The 16,449-nt window shown below is 37.4% G+C and overlaps 1 protein-coding gene across 1 annotated transcript in view; it reads right to left on the bottom strand.

Annotated features, from left to right (window-relative positions):
* GRIK1 (glutamate ionotropic receptor kainate type subunit 1) overlaps positions 1–16,449 on the bottom strand; it is a 171,631-nt gene that overhangs the window by 23,944 nt on the left and 131,238 nt on the right. The window contains exons 9-12 of the mRNA XM_069074843.1: positions 15,826–15,939; positions 13,643–13,846; positions 12,835–13,058; positions 2,950–3,068 (exon numbers count right to left, since the gene is read on the bottom strand). Coding sequence (XP_068930944.1) covers positions 2,950–3,068; positions 12,835–13,058; positions 13,643–13,846; positions 15,826–15,939 — 661 coding nt within the window. The remainder of the gene's footprint in view (positions 1–2,949; positions 3,069–12,834; positions 13,059–13,642; positions 13,847–15,825; positions 15,940–16,449) is intronic.

Below are 16,449 nucleotides of genomic sequence, written 5' to 3'. Positions count from 1 at the left end.
GGAACTGCTATTAAGTGGAATATTACTAGTAAAAATCAAGGTTAAAAACAATAATTGCAGGTGTCAAATTTGCTTTCTATGGGCAGACATGACAGCCAATCCTGATCCAGACTTTGCTCATACAACGTAGAAAAGAGAAAGTCTGATCACTACATTAATAATCAATCCCCCAAATGGTTTCCAGTTGAGCACAGCAACAAATATCTGTTGATAAAGAAGACTAACAGATGCAAATGTCTGCTACCATTCCTCTGTTATTCACTCTCCACCACAGTTATGACAGGTGCACTCAACAGAACACCTATCCCAAGACTCATATGTGGAAATAAGTACTTTTAAAAAATACTCTTAAGCTTCTTAAAAATCAAGCAGAGTCTGGCTGGGGCTCACTGTCATGTACCCAAGGTAGTGGTAACTAGCAGGCACCACATCCCATGGTTTGCTGTGGATGATGATAAACTCCAAACAGATTGAACATTCAATACGATATGCTATAGGTGTACAATACCCAGTGTAGCCATAATCAGGTGCACATAGTGTACCTGCTTTTGTAAAACCTGTTTCCCTTTGTCATTTGTTAAATCTCAGCTCAAACTTTTTGAAAGCAATTACTCTGCAGATAAATGTCCTAAAAACAAATGAAACATACTAAAAATATCATAGTTGGGATTTCTAGAAGATCAGGTTTGGTGTCTGTAATTATGAAACGACACCCAAAGAAACAATACCTACCTGCGTGCAGAACAATTTATATTCTTTATTCAAATATCTGGGTTTTCAGCATGAGTGTATTATGTATTTTATGTATTTCTACATAGGAGCTTTGAGTCTAATGCATCAGCCCATATGTGCCTCCACAAGGTTATTAATCCCAAGGTACCTCTTGTGAAGGTCAGCTCCTCTGGGTGCACCTTTGAGCTCATCATCTTTCCTCTTCCTTAGCAGACTGCCCATACTGGTACCCCTGACAATTTTCAGTTTCTCTTTACTGCTGGTTCCTTGTTTGATGCCTCCAAAACACACCCATCTATAAAAAAATTCCAACTTGATCCTATCATAACTTTTAGCTATAGCTTTCCTACCCTTTTCATCTAAATTCCATGGGGAAAAAAATTCTATCTATACTTACTTCGTCATTTCCTCTCCTCTGACTCGTAAATTCCTTGCAATCTGTCTCCTAATCTTATCATTCAATTGGAACTGCTTTTTCCAAAGTTACCAATGATAATTGCTAAAATTAATGGATCTTTCTCTGTCCTGATCTTTCTTGACTTCTCTGCAGCATTTGATGCCATGGATCAATTTTTTTGCCTGAATGTTCTCTCTTAGCTGGGTTTTCCTGACTCTACTTTCTTGGTTCTCCTCGGATTATTCTTTTTCCTTCCTGGACCATCCATTTGTGCCCACTAAGCGTGACTGTCTACCAAAGTTCTGTTTTGGGACTTCTTTGCTCTCTATTCTCTTACTTGCTAATCTCAACTCCCTTGGGTTCAGCTATCATCTATGTATCCAGCACGAGTCACTCTCCTAAACTTCAGTCTTGCATTACCAATTATTTCAAATTGGATATCCCTTAGACCCCTCAAACTCATTATGTCTAACACAGAACACATTATGTTTCTTCAAAATCTTCCCTTCTTCACAACTTCCCTACAATTCTCCCATTCACCTAGGATTATAACCTAAGTGTCACCTTCAACACTTCACTCTCATGTCATATATCAAACTATTGATTTTTACCTTTGTAACATCTCTCAAATGTACCCACTTCTCTCCTCTGATACTGCCATCACTCTGGTACAGGCTCTCATCACCTCATACCTCTGGGCTGATCCCTCCTCAAGTTTCTCCTTATTCTAGTCTGTTCTCCACTTAGCTGTCAAACTGATCTTCCTAAAGCATGAGTCTGACTTTGTCACCTCCTATTCAATCAACTCCAATGGTTCTCTGTCATCTTCAGGATCAAATCGAAAATACTCCGTCATTCAATACCCTTTATAGTCTGTGCCTCTTAACACACTTCCAGTCTTCTTACATTTCATTACCTCTTCCCCACTCATACTCTGTGATCTATTGACATTGACCTCCTTGCTATTCCTTGGACAAACACCATCTTCCAAATCTGGGCATTTTCAAAGGTTGTCTCCCATATCTGCAATGATCTTCTTCCTCATCTTTGCCTCTGGTCTTCCCTGGCTTCCTCCAAATCTCAGATAAAATCCAAGAAAGTATTTCCTGATCCCCCTAATTCTAGGGCTTCCCCTCCATTGATTATTTCCAATTTATCTACCATATCTACATATCTTGTCTGAACATGGTTGTTTGCATGTTGTCACAGTCATTACACTGTGAGCTCCTTGAGAGCAGGGACTGTTTATTATCTTTCTTTGTATCTCCAGCACTTAGCACAGTGTCTAGCACAAAGAAGGCACTTAATAAGTACCAGTGTCCCCTTTTCTTCACTCAGACAGCCCTAATCAGCTCTTGCTTGATCTATTCCAATAGCTTTCTATCAGGCCTCTGTCTCAATCTTCTCTCCATTCCAGTTCAACTTCTACATATTTGCCAAATTGATTTCCCTAAAACAGTTCTCTCCATGCCGCTTCTCTACTCAATAAACTCTACTGGTTCCCTTTTATTTCCAGAATCAAAAAATTAAAATCCTTAGGCAGATTATGCTCTTCACAGCCTGGTACCCTCCTAATTTTTTTTAGTGTTTCTACAATTTCTTACATCCCTCCCCACTACATTACAGCCATATTGGCCTTCTAACTATTGCTTGCCAATTATATTCCATTTTCTTTCTTTGTGTATTTTATTTGTATTTATTTGTATTTTTGTATGAATTTATTTACAATAAATGTTCTAGGTGGAGATGATGGAGTTTACCAACATAGAAGTTACTGAGCAGACTATGGGATGTGCAAAAATAATGGGTAACCGTGGTACCTTGCTGCATGAGAGCTCCAACTCCAAACCAGAAACTATTTAGTAAAGTAAAATTGTTTTCCACCACATCTGAATCAGGATTGCATGGGTAGGGGTTATACCATTCATAGGGTGTAAACCTGTGGTAGTTAACAGAAATAGTCTGTAAACATCAAAGTTTATGCCAATAAATCTGCTAAATGATGCAGAAAATCCAAAGATTAGTGGTGAAAATAAAATCAGAATATCAAAGTCAACATTTCCAAATTACAGTTTTGCTTGGTTCTGAAAATATTTTCAGATTGCCCATTTTCTGGCAAAGACTCCAGAGTCCCTGGACTTGAATTCTTCAGACCCATGCCTACTGATTCATTTCTAAGTTCTCATCCATTTCTCTAGCTGTACAACTTGAATTAGAGAGACAGATTCTTCATAGGAGAATTGTGGATGCAATGATTCTATAGGAGGCTGCTTAAAAGGAATATAGGTAGTTTGGCATTTCTATAGTTCACATTACTAGTCGGGAAATATTACTGGTGGAAGAAGAAGAAGACTGGATATTTGGGGGTTGTTGCCTTTGGAGAGCACAAGGGAAAATCATAAATCTGATTTTGAGGCCTAAAAGAGAGGAAATTTAGGCTTAGAAATCACTGGGATTAAATAAGTTTGTATGACATTAATTCTAGGCACCTTAAGTATACTCTCAAAGGAAACATGCATTTTTGGATGTTTTTTAGCTTTTCATGCTTGACATTTTTATTTACTTTAATATGGTTGTACTTTTAGCAATTAAGCATCATGATAAATGTTTATACTAAACTGATTATCAAATTTAGTTATGAAGCAAATTTGAAGGTACTTAAATGATATAATAACAGACTATTAGATCTGAAATTAGGAAAACCTGACCTCAAATCCTACCTCAGACAATTACTTGCTATGTGACCCTAAGCAAATCATTGAACCTTTCAGCTTCAGATTCTTCATCTGTAAAGTGGGTATAATAATAGCACTTACCTCATAAAGTTTTGGGAAGATCAAATGAGATAACATACATAAAATGCTTTGTAAAACTTAAAGCATTTCCTCTACTAAGTAGCTGTGTGAACTTGGTTGAATAATATAATTTCTCTGGGCTCTAGTTTCTTCATAAAATGAAAGAGTTGATTATTCATCTATAATTCCAATGAACAATCAGTGGTTTAAATGTACGTTCCTCTACTTATAAAATATCTTCCTACCCATTATTGCTTGGAAATATTTCTTCTCTTTCCTTTTTTTTTTCAGTGATATCCAGAAAAATAAGTGGCAACTCTACTGAGAGCCACATTAGCATGCTGAAATGCTAACTCCTATTAGAAGATTTTTTTCTATTTGGAAAATCCTGTCTTTTCAGGTTAGTGTTGTATTATGTATGGAATAATATTGAACATCTATAAATAAAATGAAAGCATACTGAAAGGTTTCTGGTCTCCAGTCTTTAGCAGCAAAAAACAAAACCAAACAAACAAAAAAAATTTTGACACCTTCAGGGGATTAAGGTGAATAATAATAATAAATCTAAATTCCTGGCTCATTTGTAGAAAACACACCATGTATCCTTTTATTGTACATAAAAAAGCTAGAAAAAGAGTTTTACATCTTATCCCAGAATAATAGTTATAACTTGCCTCAATTCTCAATGGTTGCATGACAAAATATCTTCCTTCAGATCTTTAATAGATGACAAGACATTCTGATACTGTTTTAGCAAGGGACTTCTGTAACCAGAAAAATACTCTCTTTATTTTTCCCCTTCTTCCTCTCTTGTCTCGACCCCATCTACCTCCTTCCTGTCAATCCACTGGACATGTGGAAAGGCTAAGGCATGACAACTGCCTTAGTGTCCTTGAAGTGTCAGGAGAAAGGAATAAATTCTCCAGATATACAAGTAGACCACTTTGTTAACTAATTGTAGATAATGGCCCAAAATGGCACAGGATAGACTAGCACTAGCACAGATGGGTTGTAATCTATACTGTTGGAGTGAATATTCAAATCAATGAAATAACAAACCTATTTGCATATTTTCAGGAAGATTTACAAAATATTACATTATGTCATTTGGCCCTTGCAATAACACCATGAGGACTGTACTATAGACTTGCCTATGGTCAATGACAGAGGTAGTCTTCAAACTATGGAAGAAAATATTATTAAAGCCTCAGTTGTGCTATAAATATTAAGAAATAGCATTATGACAGCATCCTAATTTAATGCCTTTGGTCTCTCTTGAATCAAAGATATAATCATAATCAGTCTTCCTCTAATAGAAAGCAATCAATTTTAGGTAGGAATCTTGGTTCCCTGAAACTTAAGAAAGTCTCAGTCTCACTGCTGGTGACAGAACTAAGCATGGAAATGTCTTTCTTTCAAATAAGAGAATTTTCTCTTTGCTTTAACAGATTGAATGGGAAATAGTTAAAGAGAAGTTATTGGTTTCAATAAGCATTTGTTAATTGTTTATTATACACCCAGGAGACATTTTCTCCAAGGGCGCACCAACATTAATATTATCATTGTTTTATTTGACAAATAAAATTTTAAAACCACTAGACTTGACCTATATACTTTTGTCTTTGTTATGGAACTATGTCTTTATTTTTGGCTATCTACATGCATATATATGGAAATTTATTGAATAAGAGAAATTTTGACTATTTGGATCTCTTTTGTTTCAGCAATACTACTATCTCTAAAGATATTAGCTAGACTGCAGAGTACAGGATTTTTCTTCCACAAATTCCAGGCTGCTCTCTAGATTTGATGCTGTGACAACGAATATTGGTTATTTTTTCCAATTTAATTGAACTTTATTAAAAAAATATTGTTATTTGAAAAGTACAATGCTACACATTTTTTTTCCATCAAAAGCTATTGTAAGGGTTATGGGATTTAAAGATCTTCCATGTCCCATTGGACTTGCTGATGTAGCAGGAAGGGGTGGAGCAAGATGAAGCGGAAGCCAAGCTAGAATTCCTGCGGTGGCTAGCAGTGGCGGCGACGGTGGCAGCAGCAGCAGAGGCAGCAGCAGCAGCGCGAACCCCTTTTTGAGTCAGCCAGAATTTCTGCTAAGGACTCCTGCTGAGGACTGCCAGGGGCCGGAGCTGCTGGGAGTGCGCTTTCTGGATGCTGGGTGTTTGCTGTGAGTGGGGAGAGGAGGACCTTTGCCTGAGGTAGCCTGTTCTGTTTTAAAGGCTTGAGAATGTGGGTGCTTTCTACTTTATCTGCCTGTGCCAATTTCATAACTACTCTGATGGCTTTGACTTTCTGGTTTTGGGACTCAGTCTTTTGTTATTTTAATAAATTTTCTCGCTTATTCCCCCATATAGCAAGCCTGATATATTTTGTGATGGATAATTACATCAGCATATCTGTAATTTCCATAAGCATTGTGAATATTGCATTGCTGATACATTTGGCGACGAGGATGGGATCACAAAATGTCAGGCCTCTATTTGGAAGCAGTGGGGCTTTAGAGGGAGAAATGGCTATTCCAGGATGGGAGTATTTGCCTTATTCCTTTCTAGCCAGAGAATGGGCCAAAAGCGTAGGGCCCTGTGAAAACTGGGAACCAAGGCTAAAAGAGGGAGAACTGGAGATTTGGAAAGATGTTTGCAAGGAATACCCATAGAACCAGGCAAAGAACTGGCAGGAGTGTGCAGGAGAGGCTGGGTGCTGCTAACAAGTTATCACCTTATGTGTAAAAGTAGGGATAAGCTGCTGGAGGAAAGAGCCCAGATGGCTAGGGAGTCAGCTGGATTGCCTGAGGATTCTTCTGTGTCACAGCATTCAGAAGAGCAAACTAGAGGGACTCATGTGGTCCAGGAGCAAGCTACTGTTCATGTAGCTAAAAGGAAGCAAAAAACTAGCAGAAGGAATGTGCATGCAGCTTTTGTACAGGCTGGGCAGAGTTGCCCTGACAGCTTCCAGGAGAATGGAGCAAGGTTAGATGAGGAGTCTTCTAATGTAGAAGCTCTCCCCATACGAAGAAGAAGACAGGAGAACCACAGGGGCAAAACAGAGTCCAGGGAAATAATTGAGGATTTCACTCAACAGGAGATCACTGATATATTGAGTAGATTCACCCAAAGAATGGGGGAGTCTTTAGTGTCTTGGATAGTAAGAATCACTGATGAAGGCACCAGAGGAATAACATTGGACAGTAAGGACTGCTTAAAATTCATAAGTATCAGTCAGAATCCTTTTGTACACCAAGCTTTTAGGGATCACCATATGCAAGGAGTTAATAACAAAACTAATCTGCTAGCTTTAGCTGCAGAGGGATGCAAAAAGCAATATCCTACTGAATCTATGTGGCCTAGGGGAGACAGACCCTGGTACTCACTTAGAGACTGTATGAGAAAGCTAAAGGAGGAGGTAATGAAAACTGCTATCATGATTGGATATGCAAATGCATATTATGATACCCCCTAGGAGTTCCTCATAGAAATATCATAGTGAAGACGGCTCCACCTGCATATAAGCGCCTAATTCTGACTCTATTAATTGGAGAAATAGGGCACCCTCTTTCAGCGGTGCTGGATAAGATTTCACAATTAAGTGATTTAGGGGGATGGGGACAAGATAAATTGCCTCGAGAGAGAAGAATAAACAGCCAGAGGATTCAGAGACAAAATAGACCAACAAGAAGGGAACTGTTTACTGCTCTATTGAGAGCAGGGGTGGACTTTGGAAGAATAGATGGTATTCCAACTGAAGAGCTGCATAAGCTGTACCAAGAAAAGGTACTTAGTATTAAAATGAATAGGGAAGCAGGAACAACCACTGCAGGTACTTCTGAATCTGAATCTTTGTATCCAAGTTTGCCCCACCTTCAGGGGGAATAGGAGATAGGCCAAGCCCCAGACCAGATAAAAGAAATATGCAGAAGAGATTGCAGACCCCATATTGGTTTAACAATATATTGGAAGAATGGATCAACTACTGTGACTAGGGCACTGCTTGATACTGGGGCTGAGGCCACACTTATCTATGGAAACCTTGATAAATTTAAACATGGAACTCCTATTACCATCACAGTTCTAGGAGGTGCTGAAATATCAGCCAGACAAGTTAAAATAACAATGAAAATTGGGCAGTCACCTAAGAAAGAATATACTGTGGTTGTTGTACCCATTCCTGAATACATCATTGGAATAGATGTATTGAGAGGCATGACTCTGAATTTACCTGAAGGGAGATACCAATTTGCTGTAAGGAAGATAGGAATTAATACAGTTTTAGTGGGAAAAATAAAAATGGACCCAATCACTTTACCTGAACCTTCTGAAGTAATTACTTTAAAACAGTATCATGTGCCAGGTGGGCAAGATGAAATTACCACTACTATAAAGGAATATGTTGAAGCAGGAGTGTTAGTCCCTACAACCACAAGATGGAATAATCACATAAGAAAATCAGATGGGACATGGAGAATGACTGTGGATTAGAGACAGTTGAATAAGGTGACTCCTTCTTTGTATGCTGCTGTTCCAGATACCATCACCTTAATAGAAAGGATCCAGACATATGATGGCAGTTATTGACTTGGCAAAGGCCTTCTTCACCATCCCAATAGACCCTAAACAATGGGACCAATTTGCTTTCACTTGGCAGGGTAGACAATATACTTTCACCCGCTTGCCACAAGGATACATACATAGCCCCACTATTTGTCACAGGATTGTGGCTGAACAGTTGTATGAATTAAAGCTACCTGGTGTACAGCTTACCCACTACATTGATGATATCATGATACAGGGAAAAGATGCAAAAGAAGTGGAAAGGAGTTTGACCCTTCTAATTGAGCATATGAAAAGTAAAGGGTGGGAAATTAACCTTGCAAAGGTTCAAGGACCAGCTCAAAATGTGAAATTTTGGGGTATACAATGGAACAAGGGGCTATGGGAGATTCTTCCTCAAGCCTGACAAAAGATTCAGGATTTTCCCACCCCTACCAATAAGAAGGTGGCCCAAAAGTTCATAGGATTGTTTGGATACTGGAGGCACCACATTCCACATTGGAGACAGATTTTAATACCTTTATATAGAGTCACATGGAAGAAATATGAATTCAATTGGGGACTTGAGCAGAGTAAAGCTTTTGAAGAAGCTAAGGCTGCCATACAATTGGCCCTAGATTTGTGGCCCATGCAAAATGGTCCAGTGGAATTGCAAGTGACTGTACAAGATGATTATGCAAACTGAAGCTTATGGCAAAAACAACAAAGCCGAAATGTACCTTTGGGATTTTGGTGTAGGAAACTCCCTTCATCTGGAGTCCAGTATATACCTTTTGAAAAGCAGTTGTTAGCTGCATATTGGGCTTTGGTGGAGACTGAACAACTGACTGTGGGCCATGAAGTGATATTAAGACCTGGAATCCCAATTATGACCTGGGTAATGAGTACTCCAGCTTCTCACAGAATTGGACATGCCCAAGAGGCTAGTATAATCAAATGGAAGTGGTATATTCAAAATAGAGCGAAAACAGGCAAAAGCGGAGTCTCTGCTCTACATGAATCTGTAGCAAGCATAGAAATTGAGAGGAATGACACACCCCCTGAGCCTAAGCAACAGTTGGTACAGTCCACTGTAAAATGGAATGAGGGATATGATGTATTAACTGAGGAACAAAAGAGACATGCATGGTTTACTGATGGGACAGCAAAATATTTGGGCCAAAAAAGACATTGGAAAGCAGTGGCCTATAACCCATGTACTAGAAGGACTTTGGAAAGTACTGGGACAGGTGGAAGTAGCCAATATGCTGAACTTATGGCAGTATATCAAGCCATCAAAATAGAACAAGGAGGACAGTGTCATATATTCACTGATTCATGGGTGGTAGCTAATGGGTTAGCTACATGGATGCCCATGCGGAAAAATGAAAATTGGGAAATTCATGGCAAACAAGTCTGGGGCAAAGAATTATGGGAAGATATCTGGAACATGTCTTTGGTTACTGACTTGTCAGTTTTTCATGTAGATGCTCACGTGGCCCCCACCACGCCAGAACGTGAATACAATGCTCACGCTGATCGACTGGCAAAGATTGCTACTGAACATTTTGTTCCTACTTTGACAACAACTGATGATCCAGTATTAGCAAAATGGGTCCACCAAACAGCAGGCCATTTGGGGGTCCAGGCCACACACCAGTGGGCACAAGATCAAGGTATTAGTATCTCTCATTCAATGTTAAAACAGATAGCAGAAGAATGTCATATATGTCAATTAGAAAAGGAGCGAACTGTTCCTCGGGTAGTAACTGGGAAGATAGCAAGAGGAAAAGTCCCAGCCCAAATCTGGCAAATAGACTATATTGGTCCACTACCACTGGATAAAGGATGCAGATTTATATGTACTTGTGTTGACACCTATTCAGGTGTACTAGTAGCTTGTCCTTATAAGAATGCAACCCAGAAAAACACTTGTAAAACTCTAGATCTCATAAGTCTATATTATGGAACCCCAATGCAGATTCAAAGTGATAATGGGTCACATTTCAAAGGTAATGAAATGAAGAAGTATTGTATACTAAACAATATAGAATGGATATATCATATTCCATATTATCTAGAAGCATTTGGTTAATTGAAAGAATGAATGGATTACTGAAAGAGCAGTTGATGAAGTTAAGTTCCAATAATTCATATCAACATTGGAAGGATAATTTGTTCATGGCTTTATGTAATTTGAATAATAGACCATTGGGAGGAAGTACATCTCTAGCCAGAATGATGACCCCAAATCTGCAAATTAGAAAACAACAAACACATAAGATCCCAAATATTGAGTATTGGACCTTGAGGCCAGATGTCCCAGCACCATACCCAGGAACACCTGGTTTGGTGGGGTATGATCTACATTGTTTAGAGGACTTTTGGTTGGACAGAAAAGAAATAAGAAAAATCTCCACTGGGATATGCATAAGAATCCCTAAAAATCACTTTGGACAGATTTTACCCAAATCAGGATTAGCAGCTCAAGGAACACATGTATTGGCTGGAGTAATAGATTCTAATTATCAAGGAGAAATTGTTGTAACCTTCCATAATTTAGGTGAAGGGCGCATACAGATTCATAAAAATGATAGGATAGTTCAAGTGATTATCGTTCCTTGTAAAACAATACCACTTGTAAAAACTGACCCTCCTTCCAAAATAACTGTCAGAGGAACTGAACGATTTGGTTCTACTGATAGAATAAAATCAGGAGCTAAAGTATGGGTAAAATGGAAGCCAGATGATATTCCAAAGGTTGCAGAGATTATAGCACATGGGAGGGATAACACTGTAACTATTGTTTATTCTGGAGAAGATGATTACGGTGGCAGCAGCAGCAGAGGCAGCAGCGGTGCGAACCCCTTTTTGAGTCAGCCAGAATTTCTGCTAAGGACTCCTACTGAGGACTGCCAGGGGCCGGAGCTGCTGGGAGTGCGCTTTCTGGATGCTGGGTGGTTGCTGTGAGTGGGGAGAGGAGGACCTTTGCCTGAGGTAGCCTGTTCTGTTTTAAAGGCTTGAGAATGTGGGTGCTTTCTACTTTATCTGCCTGTGCCAATTTCATAACTACTCTGATGGCTTTGACTTTCTGGTTTTGGGACTCAGTCTTTTGTTATTTTAATAAATTTTCTCGCTTATTCCCCCATATAGCAAGCCTGATATATTTTGTGATGGATAATTACATCAGCATATCTGTAATTTCCATAAGCATTGTGAATATTGCATTGCTGATACAGCTATAAAGAAGTTAAAAATAATTCCATGGCATATTTACTTTATATAAATCTACATAATTTATTTTGTTCTATTGTGTGGCTGATCTTAAAGTTCTTTAAGAATTTTCCTGGCATTGATCCTTATCAAGATCTATCCTCACATGTATCAAACACAAGTATATATCACAATATTGTCAGGGGAAAATATTTATTTTATTTTAGAAACTTGATATTTTCCCACCAGAAAATCTATTTTTAAAACTTCACACAAAGTGTTTAGCATATTTCAGTGCTTAAAAGGGGAAAAACAACTAAAAAAAGAGCATTTTCAATTCTTTATATAAAGATAACTTAGGGAAGTTAGGTGGCACAGTGAATAGAGCACCAGCCCTGGCATCAGGAGGACCTGAATTCAAATCATCTGGCCTCAGAAACTTAGCACTTACTAGGAGTGTGACCTTGGGCAAGTCACTTACCCCCAATTGCCCTGCCTTTCCCTCCAAAAAAAAGATATCCAATTTTTATGCAACTGAAAGACAAAATAGTGATATTTTAATATAGAGTCAATGTGTAAAGTGGAGACCTTAAACAGAGTAAAATCTGGAAAAAAAATAAGCAAAAATAAAAGTTATTCCTTGATGATGGCATAAAGATTTCATGTCTCTAAGTTTGGTAAATAATTTATTTATAATTATCTAAAATCTTCCCTTTTCACTTTCCAACATTTTTATAAACAAATTTAAATCCAATACTTTTTATTGTTGCTAAAAACTGAACACATTTCCATTAACACCACTATATTCTACTGTTAGACAATTCATAGCCAACTCTTCCCAGTTTTGCTATACAAATTTTTGAAAAAGACTAAAAAATGTTGATATCTACTCAATTAAGACATTTTAGGACTAAGCTGAAACTACAATAAAATAAAGCAAAGAATCAATTACAAGTGCCGAAATAAGAGCTAAATTGTATGAGTAGAGAGAAGACAGTTTTTACAGTGACTTCAGGTAGAAAATCTTTCCATATTTGTGTATCTGATGCCACTTTAAAATCCTAAATTGTGTTTAGCTCCAGGACCTATCGTTAGTGAACAGCCATCACATTTGCATGTTTAAGTTAAGGTCCATCTTTGTTCAACTTACCTTGCAATCACAAAGAGGACACAACTGACTCCAAGGCAGGCTAAGAGGACATACATCCAAATATCAGGAGAGAGAGGATTGAGGAAGGAGAAGACACCAGGATTTGTGCCATTAGGTTTCCTGTATAAAATACTAATGCCCAGTGTCATGAAAGGTTTGGAAAAGTCAATGACCTTCTCTCTCACATAGGTAATTGTAAGAGGAGCAACAGCCAGATCAGCTTTCTGGAAAAATAAATCATAAAAGGGGTTCATTTTCTGTGATACATCATCTGAAATATGTGTAATGTTTCAAGTACTCTTCCCCTGTCCTGCCCCTAATTCCTATAAGTTCTCAAATAGGAAATTTATCACGTGGATTAATTTTACAAGAAAGAATTCCAGCAATTTGAACAACTATAATACACATACACAAAAAATGTGTTGAAATTCACATGTAGACATAGAATAATTTATTAATGACCAGATATCAATATTTCTGACCAGATATACTTCCTTTCAATGGCTGACTGACTACAAATGATAAATGGGACCTTTAAAAGCATATAAAATTCATGGATATGAAATGGCCATAAGCTTAGTTGTCTGCGAGACTTCATTATGTAGCTATAAAGACCAACATTCGCTCATCGTACTTATGTATTATTTGGGTTATTTGAAGGAATAGTTAAGTCTCCTTACATCCCCTGTCTTTTTCTATCATATAAATAGTAATAGCTGATGTTTACATAGAACTTTAAGGTTTGCAAAAGTCGTGTATGTGTGTGTGTGTGTATGAATGTAAAAGAATGATATTTAGTTTTTCTTACATGATCTATAAGTTCTTTGACCATCCCATTCCATTCTCCTTTGTCATTCTGGGCTCCATATTTACCATCAGGAACTAGTTTAACATAATAAGTGAAACCCAGAATATTTGACAACTCTTTAAGTAAATCCAGGCAGTACCCTTCAAATCTATTATTTCCATACAGAGGCTTGTCAGACTTTTTGAACATTACATAGGGCTCTTCCTATATGAAAGAAAGTAGACAAATTACAAATAATACTTGATCATATTTAGATAGCATTTTAATATTTATAAGAAGGCACAATGCACTTATCCAAGTTCTATATGTTCTCCCAAACATATATAAAAATACTTAAGTTTAAAAATTATCAGCAATACAGGGAAAGATGAACCAATTACAGAATATACTCATTCTCAATCAGTCTTCTCATTCAAGGTGATCTGGCTGTCTGGGCACCTGGGCACAGAGAAGATGGAAGAATTGATGACTTGCAAGTATCAAACTACAAGCCTACCTAGGCTAGTAGTAAATGAAAATCTCAGAGTAGGAAAAGGTAAATGTAAAGAACCAGGTTTCAGAAACAAACACTGGCAGTTTAATTTGAATGCTGAAGTTTAATTTGCGTTGTTAAGTCTATTTTTAACAAAACCACAAATCACGCCCAGTTTATAGAGGTTGCCAATTTCTGAGATAAATACTCACAATGAAAATTTAACAATTAGATCTGACAAGCTAGTTCAAGTTGACTCAGATTAAGGCAGAACTAAAGGACCCTAGACTACATGAATGATTATTCAGGATTACAGTGGATAAGGGGTATCCAAAGCTGGGACTGCCATAAACTCCCATTCCCTTCCCTAGATTCTGATGTTTTCATTTGAAGATATATATGTGTGTCTACACATGCATGCATGCATACATACACACACATTTGTTTACCTTTTGTTCTCCCTAGGAGAATGAGGAAAGGCACTTTTTGGCTTGTTTCATCTTTGTATATTCTCGTCCTAGTCCAGTGCATGGGCACATAGTAACTTCTTAATAATTATTTATTGGATTGTATTGGAGCTACCCGATGACCAACATAGAGAAAACCGTCCCCTCACTCCCTTGCCCATGCATCTCTGGGTCTCTAGCTCCCCCCCTTGCACCCAGATGAGGTCCCCTTTCCTGCTTCTTTCTCTAGGTACAAACCTCCCTAGTTACAACTCCACTAAACTCAGTTGATTACACTTTTTGAGACTCATATGTATATGCACCTATAGAGATTGATGCATAGACACCAATCTGAGTGTCCTCACACATACACACACACACACAAATTCTGTCTTATATCTCTGTACTTGTACTATGGCAGTCCTTCCTTATTTCCACCCCATAGAATCCTTTGCACTCTTAGAGGCTCACCTCAGATACTACTCTCTTTTGAATGTCTTTCCTGATTCCCCAGAATCCCCAGATTCTCTCTTTTAAAATTTATATATATATATATATATATATACACACACACAATATATGTATGTATGTATGTGTATACACACACACACACACACACACACACACACACACACACCTTCCAACAGAATAAAAACTCCATGAAGTTAGAGACTGATTTATTTTTGTCTTGGTTTCCCAGCATAGTACCTTAAACATGGTAGGCATGTAATATGTGCTTGTTGCATTGGATTGACATTATTGTGATGCCAGAGAACCACTACAACATAAATTTCTTCAATAAAAGCATTCATAAAGAATTGACTCTTTAAGGAAGCTAAATATTCTAAGTGGAGATGAGGAGAAAGTACACTCCAGGCATGGGGAGGAGCCTGTGTGAAGGGATATAGAATAGTTTACACTTAATGATATTTAAAGACTAAGTATATCAAGGTATGAGGTTATGTAATTAAATGTCTTGGTTAATTTTAGTAATGATAACATCTTTTCAAATAATTTTTCCTGAAGTGAAAATTTCAGAAAAGGTTAAATATATTCTCCTTCCTCCTCCCACCCCCCAAATAACTCTGGAATTGGCAGGAATATGGTAAGGAAATATTAGTATCTAAAATATGCTTATAAAAAATATGTCCAGCATCCTACAGATATAAGGTGCTTTTTAAGAGTGAAGTAAATGGAAAAATTATTTGGGGTCTATTAGGCAGATGACAACAGATGAGAACATGGTTTTAATAAAGCAGACTTACCAGAATGGTGGTAACTATGAGCGTTCGATTAGCTAGTGAGTCAGTGATATTAGTGGACCTGTCTTTATTGCTGTCAGTCATATTGAGACCACTGTTGGAATTCCAAATTCCAATCTACACAGAAAAGAGGAAATCAGTGGATACTGGCTATACATACTACATGCAATCTCATGCTAGTCTAGAAATGTGTGGCAGTCATTGGAAACAGAAAACAAATAGTCCACAGTGGAAACAACTAAAATAATAGAAATATGAAATAGAGAAAGGAGCCACAGAATTTTAAATAAGATAATATGTCAAAATTATTTCAGATGGTTTTAAGTAACTTTAATACATTACTGTTTCAGAAACAATAAACTACCTTTTTTAAACTTTGTTTTTCTTGGAGGGTTCTTTTTTTTGGTCTGTGTTTTCTTTTACAACATGACTAATATGGAAATATCTTTTGAATGACTACACATGCATAACATATCAAAATGCTTCCTTTCACAATGAGGGGGCGAGAAGAGAGAATTTGTAACTCAAAATAAAAAAACCCAAAGGTTTAAAACTTTTACATGTAATTGGGAAAATATCTTTTATTTATTTATTTATTTATTTATTTATTTATTTATTTATTTATTT

Source organism: Petaurus breviceps, unplaced genomic scaffold, assembly GCF_028583685.1.
Source record: "Petaurus breviceps papuanus isolate PSGF00001 unplaced genomic scaffold, PetGlider_PUasm1.0 90897, whole genome shotgun sequence".
Taxonomy (NCBI): Eukaryota; Metazoa; Chordata; class Mammalia; order Diprotodontia; family Petauridae; genus Petaurus; species Petaurus breviceps.
Note: the sequence above shows the minus strand (reverse complement) of the source record. Positions and strands in the feature narration are given on the sequence as shown.